The 9,395-nt window shown below is 42.2% G+C and overlaps 1 protein-coding gene across 1 annotated transcript in view; it reads right to left on the bottom strand.

Annotated features, from left to right (window-relative positions):
• Window positions 1-7,961: 7,961 nt before the first annotated feature.
• The window catches only part of LOC146821881 (mitochondrial amidoxime-reducing component 1-like), a 180,112-nt gene continuing 178,678 nt past the window's right edge, over window positions 7,962-9,395 (bottom strand). The window contains exon 7 of the mRNA XM_085612959.1: window positions 7,962-8,339. Coding sequence (XP_085469085.1) covers window positions 8,213-8,339 — 127 coding nt within the window. The 3' untranslated portion in view covers window positions 7,962-8,212. The remainder of the gene's footprint in view (window positions 8,340-9,395) is intronic.

The following is a 9,395-nucleotide window of genomic DNA, read 5'->3' as shown; positions in this document are numbered from 1 at the left end:
GCTGAAGCAAGGTTTCACGCGTTAGCGTGGCCTTGCTAATTAGGCGATAAAATTATCGCCGCTTTTCGGCCAAAAACGGCCGCAAAAGCGGCGATAATTTTTTATCGCCTGCTTGTAAATATGTCCCTTGGTTTTGCCTGTTGATGCTAGTTTATCTGCCATCCGTTTAGCTTTTTCTGCTAATTTTTCTGACCTCTGTCTTGCCTTTCTGCTCTGTTTTCTGCCCTCTGTTAGGCCTTTTCTGCTCTGTTCTCAGCCTGCAGTTTTGCCCTCTTCGGCTCTGTTTTGCCTTTTCTGCTAGTTTTTGTGCCCACTGTTTTGCATTTTCTGCTCGCTCTTTTTTCTGTCCTCTGTTTTGCATTTTTCTGCTAGTTTCTTCCCTTTTCCCGCCTTTTTCCTCAAGACCTGGCTTGTTGACGGAGACCTCACACCCCAGCGCAAACATACCCACAGGGGTGACAGCATCACACTCCACAAATTCTGATTGATTGCTTGATTGATTGTAAAATTCAACTTCAACTGTGAATTGGATTTTTTTTAATGAACATTTAAAATAGTGGTTGATTCGTTCAAGTATCTTGTCTCACGAAAAAGATAACAGAATTATTCTTCTAGCAGAAGTTTTCTCACAGGAGCAGTTACAGCCTTGTACAATGAAAATATATTTTGGGGGCTAGTCATTGTAGGTAAATGCCAACACTAAATTCTTGCATATACCACTTTTAAATGCTAGCCAATCTTGTGGGCAGCAAGGCCTACTTAGCGATTACTTTTTTAATTTTTAAAAGTAGGGTGTCTTCCCATCACAAAGGATTATTTAGACAAGTTTGAGGGCAGGTTTAAAAGCTGCAGCAGTCAGATTACACAGGTAGACCTGAAATCATATTTTCATTGTCATTCTAGTATATGTGCTGTAATCCACAGGTAACATTTCCATTGTGATTGGTGTATTTTCCTGCATAATATACTATACTATGGCCTTTCTGGATATGTCAATTGGAAATTAGCGAAATCTGTCATGTTTTAGAGGTCAGAGCATGTACACTGGGGCCTGGACAACAGTGCCCAAGATTGCAGAGAAATAGAAGTATCAATCCACAAAAATGGGTGCGCCCATGCAAAAGAGGTAGTTTCTCACAGGAACTTCTTTAACCAAGAGAAAACACTACATTCATAGCATAAGATGTATTTCATTTATTGTACTGCTCATCACATTTTTTTTACCACAATCCCAGTTCTGCCCATTCAAAGGAAGGTATCAATATATGTATTGCGAAATGAGGTTACAACATTCCATGGAACGAATAATATGTACATTAGCTGTCATGTGAAGTAACATAACATCATTCTAGATGCACACCTTAAGAACAGAGAGACATATGGGCATTGACACCTGTTACATTTATTTACACAGCTTGACTTAATGACAAACCACAGCATTTATTCAAATTATTCATTTTAAGGGGTCTATACAGTGTATCCACAATCTCAGACTCTATATATATAGTAATCTACAGCATTACACAAAGCAACATGTAACACAATACTACATTCCTTAGCACAAGCTCACTTTCTACTAATTTAATGTGCTTCAATCTAAATCAGCAGATGAATGCACACATGTTATGATTATTGGACTTTGCATAAAGAGATCCTGGAGAACCTGTTCTATAAGCCAGACACTGCTACTTAAACAGGCTGAGGAGCACCCCAAATTGAGGTCCCTAAAACAATTGTTCACCCCGTGTTATGGCACTCCCTATTCGTTTGTGTTGACACGCACTGGTAGAGGTGTTTGCCCTCAGGTTCCTCATCCAATGAAAGAGACCTGCAGGGCAGACCCAGCCTTGACCATACCATATAATCTAGCCTTTTTGTTCACAATGGGGCATGCATTGCACACCACCCACAGTGGCTGCCTTTTTTTACCAACAGCTAGAAGTCTAAAAAATATTGTTTTCCTCTTTCTCTGGAACTTGGAATCTGGGGTCAATTGTGATGATGAGAGCTTAGGGTAGATGTAGTATCTGAAAGGAAACAGAATGATTTCTCAATGCAGGAGAGATTATCTTATCAAAAACTTCCAATTTGGCATGAAGAGAACCTTCTCCTACACACCTACTTTCATAAAACTAACGTCTTCTCCTAAGACTGGCAATGCCCGGAAGTCACATGGTTATTTCCATGGAATGCCTTTCCATTCTCCTTTTTTTTTTATGTGTTTATTTCATCTGGTCAACATTGCAAATCGCATGTACAGTAGAGCCAGCTATATACAAAGTACAAATCACAGTACATTTTTGCAGCAGAATACATCAGTGGTTACATTTTTTTGGGTACATAGGGGTGTTAGTAAGTGTATCATCACATCTCGGAGCCCTTACTTCCCCCAGACGAATCAGAACCTACAAACATAAAATGTCTTCATTTTAATAAATAACAAGATGCATGTGTAAGTCTTACATCTCTTAGTTCTCCGCTTTAACATGAACAATCAACACAGACATCACATGATCCACTGATCCGTCAAGTATCATACATCAATCGTCCCCCTGCATAGACTGAAGGTACTGCATCAGGGGTTCCCAGAAATCACGCGGCCTTGATGCCTGCGGGAGATCTTCTGTGTAAACCTCCATGGTCTCCCTGCAATAGGACATGTCCATAAGCCAGTCTTTGAACCTAGGGGGGCGTTTGCTGCCCCATCTAATAGCAACTCGACGTTTTGCTAACAGTAGCGCTACGGCCAGAAATTTCCGTCTTTTTGCAGGCTTTAGTTTATAGATTCCCAGTAGACACACTAGAGGAGTATTCGGAACCAATTCTAATAACATTGCAGTGAGTGCTCCCATGATGTTTTGCCAGTACCGGTGTATCTGCGGGCATGCCCAGGCCATGTGCAAAAAGTCCGCACTCAATGCATCACACCTATAACACTTGTCATGCGATCGGAGGCCATATCTGTATAATTGGATCGGGGTATAACAAAATTGATACAAGAATTTAAAATGTACTATTCGTAAATTACAATTGGATGTCATCAGTTGTAGCTGCGTGCAACTATATCCCCAATCCCGTTCATCAATGCTGTCTCCTATTAATGTTTCCCACTTAGTGAGTGACCTATTTGCAGTCCCGCTGTGTTCTGACTGTGACACGTTGTATAAGGGTGTGACCAATTTTTGGCGAGTAGGTGCTATCAGTAGTGCCTGTAATGCTTGCAGCGTCAGTGGCTCCTCCGGATAGGAGGTATATAGCTCCCTGATCACCACTTGTAGCTGCAAATGGGCAAGCATCTTCATTGGTGTATTATGTATGCTTAATGACGGGTCGTCCATTTGTATGAATCTACCATGTGGAAAAACATCTCTCATTGTGGAGAGCTTCATGTCCTCTAACAGTAGTGTCTTGCCTTACTGATAATTTCGGATGGTCGCGATCGGGAGCGATGGGGCGTAAATAGGTAGTTTATTTGCTCGGCGTGCAAGCGTATACCATGCTCTTGAAGTGCAATGCACAGTTTGGATCGTGTCCCTGTTTGTGTGTGATTTCGGATCTGACACATAAGCTATCAGTGGGGTGGGTTGTACACTATCCTTTTCCACTGCCACGTGTGGTATGTACACATGTGGTTGTATCCAGTAAAGAGCAAGTTGCGCCTGTGCGCAATAAAAGTATAATTGTAAATCTGGTGCCCCGAAACTGCCCTTGTGATACGGTTTCTTTAGTATGTTCCAACTTATTCTGGCTTGTTGCCCCGCCCTGTTAGCTTCTGCATTGCCGATCTTAATTTAGAAAACAGTGCCTGCGTTAACCAGATTGGAATATTAATAAATAAATATAAAAATTTAGGCAAGACTATCATTTATTGCAGAGCTATCCTGTCTGCTAATGATAGAGTCATCTGTATCCATCTAGCTATCTGTTCGTCAAGTTTGGTCAGCACCCTTCCATAATTTTCCCTTATTACTAGTTCTGGGTCCCTATGTATCCATATGCCCAGGTATTTAACTGGGTCTGTTTGCCATTTCAGGGGATAGTCTAAGTTTGGTTGGGTTGTGGACAACGTAAGAGGTATGACCACTGACTTGTCCCAGTTTATGCGCAACCCCGAATACTGCTCAAAGCGGACATATTCTCTTATAAGGCCATTTAAATGTATATCAGGGTGGCAAGTAAACAGTACCATATTGTCAGCATATTGTGAAATGCTAAGTGGGCGAAGGTGAAACTGTAAAGCGGCTTCGGAGTGTCGTTGCCGAATTTTGCAGGCTAATGGCTCCAAAATCAGCGTGAACAGGATTGGTGAGAGCGGACAGCCTTGTCTCGTCCCTCTACTTATACTAATAGGGTCAGATGTTTGTCCATTTATTCTAATTCTAGCGGTGGTGCCGTTGTATAGAAGTTCTATCCACCTCAGAAACTGTTCCGGGAAGCCCATCCTGCGTAATACTGCGAACATATACGTCCATTCCACTGAATCAAAAGCTTTCGCAGCGTCCAACAAGGCTGCTGCTGTCGGTAGCTCTGGATCCAGGTAGTGGTACAGTGCAAATATGGTGCGTATGTTGTAAGTAGTGGATCTAGTTGGCACAAATCCAGCTTGATCGGGTAATACTAGCTTCTCCTGCAGGAGCTGCATCCTGGTAGCAATAACCTTTGCCAGGATTTTTACATCAATATTGATTAACGATAATGGGCGATAGGAATCGCATCTGGTTAAGTCCTTGTCTGGTTTTGGGAGCGTCACTAGAAGTGCTTCTCTCAAAGTGGCAGGGAGTCTACCTTCTTCATATGCCTCTTCGTACATTTCGGCTAAATATGGTATCAACAAGTCCTGATATGCTTTGTAGAACTCCCCCGGTAGCCCGTCCAGACCAGGGGCTTTGTTATTCGGCAAGGAGTTTATTGCGTCTATAAGTTCGTCTTTAGTGATATGATGGCCCAAAAACTTTCGGTGAGTGTCTGATAACTATGCAAGAGCTACATATTGAATATATTGATTAACCTCTACCGATGTGGTTTTTGTTTTTGTGTCATAGAGTTGAAAATTAATGGTCATTGAAGAGGTTCAAGATTGACGTGGTGTCGTATAACGTTTGGTTCTCGTCATCTCTGATCTGTGTTATGTATGACGCTGTGAATGACGGTCTAACTTTGCTGGACAAGGCACGTCCAGGCCTGCCGCCCTCTCTGTAATTTCGCGCTGTATATCGTCGTGATTTATATTTTATCTTGTCCGCAGCATATTTCTGGTAGTCATCCATTCGCACCCTGATTGTCACCAATAAAGTAGGGTTTTGCGTTTGTGTATGTTCCACCTCGAGTTGGCTAATGTCCCTTTCAATCATGTTTAGTTGCTGCTGGATATCCATCAAGATCCCGGCGTGTTTACTAATACATTGACCTCGAATTGTAACTTTAAATGCCTCCCATAACGTGCCTGCACTGTTCACTGATCCTGAGTTTAAGTCAAAATAATCTCCTATGGCTTTTCTCAGCTCGCTATGAAACACCTGGTCTAAAAGGGCACTCCCCTGCAATCTCCATGTGAAATGCCTAGGTTTGTATGAAGTGACCTCCAGCGTGAGACAGACCGGGGAGTGGTCCGATAGTGTCTTGGGTAGGTGTCTAATTGTTTTCGTCCACGTGCTCACATCATGCGTAATCAGCCAGTAGTCTATCCTTGACCATGTGTTATGTGTTGTTGATGTGCATGTTCCCTCCTTACTTCCGTCATTTCTCAGCCTCCATATATCCGTCATCCCCCACGTCACCATACCATCTTTTAGTATTTTGGCTGCTTGTTTGCTGTACCTTTCGTTACCAGTCGACCTATCTACGGCTGGGTCCAGGCATGAATTGAAATCACCACCCCATATTATTGGCGCGGTCTGGAATTCCCTAAGTTTAGTCCATATATCTGTGTAAAAACTGGGGTCATCAGTGTTTGGACCATAGGACATGATTATCGTTAGAATTGTACCTCCAAAATGTCCCTGCACTGTAACATAACGGCCCTGGTCGTCTTTAACTGTTCTAATAAACTGGAATGGGGAGTTTCGCCTGATTAGCAATAGAACACCTCTAGCATATGTAGAGTATGAGGATGCCATCCGGTACGATGCCCATCTTGTACCCACCCGTGTTTCAGTAATAGATGTAAGGTGCGTTTCCTGTACACACGCCACATCTACACCGTGTCTATCAAAGTATGCAAATACTTTACGGATTTTCTTCGGGTTTTGAAGCCCGCAGACATTCCACGTTGTGAACGTTAGTTTTCGGGTACTCGTGACAGTGTCAGCCATGTCCGTCCTTCCCTATATAAGGTAACCATCTCCACCACAAGTTCCAGATGTAAAGCAAAAGCTGTGTGTACAATTTCTCAGTGTTGACCAGACATTTTCTACCGTCCCCTACCCTCTCCCCCACCCACTCCGCCCCATCCCCTTTGGCGGAGCCAAACCCAGATTGATATATCATAAAGTCCCACTACCTCCCCCCCCTTTAAAGACCAAGAAAAAACCCCAAAAAACTTAAACTGGTGTGGTGCACACAGAACATTCCATTCTCCTTTACATCAATTGTCTGTATGTTTAAAAGCTATTTTAATATTGCCAATTAAACGCAATAGCATTCTATAACAGTATGCGGTCAAAATAGTGCACACACAAGGATAACATCTAACCATAATAGATCAATGCACTATTATTTATGCAAAATGCATGCATCAGGCAAAATGCTCAAGATTAAATTGCTTATGAAAGACCAGGTAAATAAATCGTTTTGCTTTGTGTTTGAATTTTTGTTTCCATGGAGTATCATTTCGCCATCCATGTAATAAGGGATGTTTAGATAGTGTTTTACTGCATGGGACATAATCAAGCTTTTGCCATGGAATGATTAAAAACTTATGAAAACATGAATTAGTATGTGTAGCACCCGTTGGTAGCCATTAGCGGTGTTTTGGCAGGGATGAGGCCATGTTGTGGATTTCTCCCCCATGAATCCTCAATGCCTGTGCTGCTGATCTGAGCACAGGAAGATGATTTGGCAGGGATACATATAATATAACAGTGTGGCTGAATAACTATGAGCCAAGGTTTTTTTTTACATTGGGTGAGTGATAGCATAGACCCCTCAAGCTTTGCTCTTGTTGTCTATTTGATGTCAGTTAGAACTCTAAAGTGAAAGACATCTCTGTTATTGACAGTTACACATCTATGCAGTATACATTCTGTGTTTTGGTGATTGTCATGGATATCATTAATATTGAAAAAACGTATAATTATTAATAAATAATCCATTGTAATCTCTGAGACAATGGGTAATAGTTTGAAAACTGATTTGGGACAAACTTACACCTGCAAATGTTTCCTTGAATTATCACTTCTAATATTTTACATTGCCAATCAGTTTCTACGGGATATCTTCATATTCAGAAAATCTTTCCTCGACTGTACTACTGAATATCAACACCAACAATAAAATGGGATACTAATATCGAGGTAAGTGCATATAAGAAAGTATGGAGTTACTATTCCTAACTCCACATTGACGTATCTTGGAGATATATTCACCATGTATGTACATATATGTGGAATTAGGTTTGGAAAATCTAGTTTTCTGGTTTATGGAAATCTAGTTTTCAATTGATGTTTATCTTTAAAGGAGCTGTAAACAAGGTCATAGTATATCTCAAAACCCAAGCAGATATAATCAAACAAGGCCTGCTTGTTGAGGTGATTGTTAGAGATGTAGGACTGATCAAAGATTTTTTAAAAATTCTCTACACTTGTTGGCCTATTTAAGGTCAGCTGACATTTTAATATAATAACCATTCAAAAACTGAAAGTTCCCTGCACAGATATTTGAACTGGAATCTATGAGGAACCCCAGAAATCAGGTAGACGTTATGGAACAACTTCAGATAGATGAAAATCACCAGAGAACAGTGAGCAATTTCTCCATTTATTATAAGCAGTAATGAGAATCACAACTTATTTTCATGCTAGTTTTCCTGCAAAAAAGGAAGCCTACAGAATTAAGAATGTCATAATTCCTGGCAATGCTTAGATAGTATAAAAATCAAAAGGCAAGGCAAATTACCACGAATGGTCATACTCTGAAGACAACACTCTGCACCCCTCTAATTTTCAAGATAACACATTGAAAATGTTTCTGCACATAAGCATTTGAGTTTTTCCCATTAGGAGACAGTCATGTACACTGGATCACCAACTTTAATTCTTCCTGTTTTTTCAATTCCGAAGTACTGCCCAAACAGAGGAGACTTTTGATAATGCACTTTGTCTGCGGTCTCACATAGGCGGTAACTGCAGTTAGAAAAGGGCATTGTTAGAAAAAGCACAGAATTTATACTTCAGTGTTTCTTTCTCAAAAAACATTTTTAAAAAACAAGAATTTTAAAGAAAAAACCATAGCAGACATGTCCACATAATTCAACACATGCCATTAAGGTTGCCACCACACTCTATGTCAGTAGAACAACATGTTTTAACTCCTGACATTAAGGGACCCATTAGGATGTAGGGAGGATCGCCACAGCCCGCATGGCTGAGGCGATCCACCCTACATCCTTCCCCGCCCGCCACCCATTTACCCCCTGCCATATTAGTATGGCAGGGGGTACCGCGGCGGACGGGAAGACTGTCCGCCGCTTTTCCGCCCGGTCGACAAGTCGACCGGGCGGAAAAGGTTTTAATATGGTGGCGGTGTCTGCTAGACACCGCCATCCATATTAGCATGGGGGCGGAAACATGCCTTTCCATGGCGGCAACAAAAGGCATGCAGAATTCTCTTCCGGGGGCCCGTTGCGGGCCCCCAGGGTATTGTGGGGTGGGGGGTGCACATGGGGGTACCCCCCTGCATTGTCATTGACATGTCACCTTGGGCATGACAATACATGCAGTGCATTCCCAGCATTGTGGCGGGCGGTGCTGTGAGCACCGCCCGCCACAATGCTGGGAATGGAGGATGCCACTGCCACGGTGGCTGTGGCATCCTAATCGCCGGTACGGAACCGCCGCACCACTGGCAGCCGGTCCCAACACCGCTAGGGTGGCGGGCTGACGTTAGTCCGCCCGCCATCCTAATGGGCCTCTTAGTTTGACAGTCATGTCCATTCTAGGAATTGTAGTCTAGATTTAACCAATTTGACTGATGCACCAGACAACAAGCCATTGTAACTGAAGAGTCCAGGACTTAAATTCATGAAGTGGAGGTTGGGGTGACCACACGCATTAAAATGCAACCTTCATTGATTTTGGAAGCATTGCGTTAATAAGCAGAGTATAATGGGCTCGCATCCGGTGCTATAAAGTAATTCTGATCAGTGTTTTTACTTGAAGCTAGAAAACATTTCCCCAAAG

This window comes from Triturus cristatus, chromosome 6, assembly GCF_964204655.1.
Source record: "Triturus cristatus chromosome 6, aTriCri1.1, whole genome shotgun sequence".
NCBI lineage: Eukaryota > Metazoa > Chordata > Amphibia > Caudata > Salamandridae > Triturus > Triturus cristatus.
This window is presented reverse-complemented; position numbering and strand designations above follow the sequence as displayed.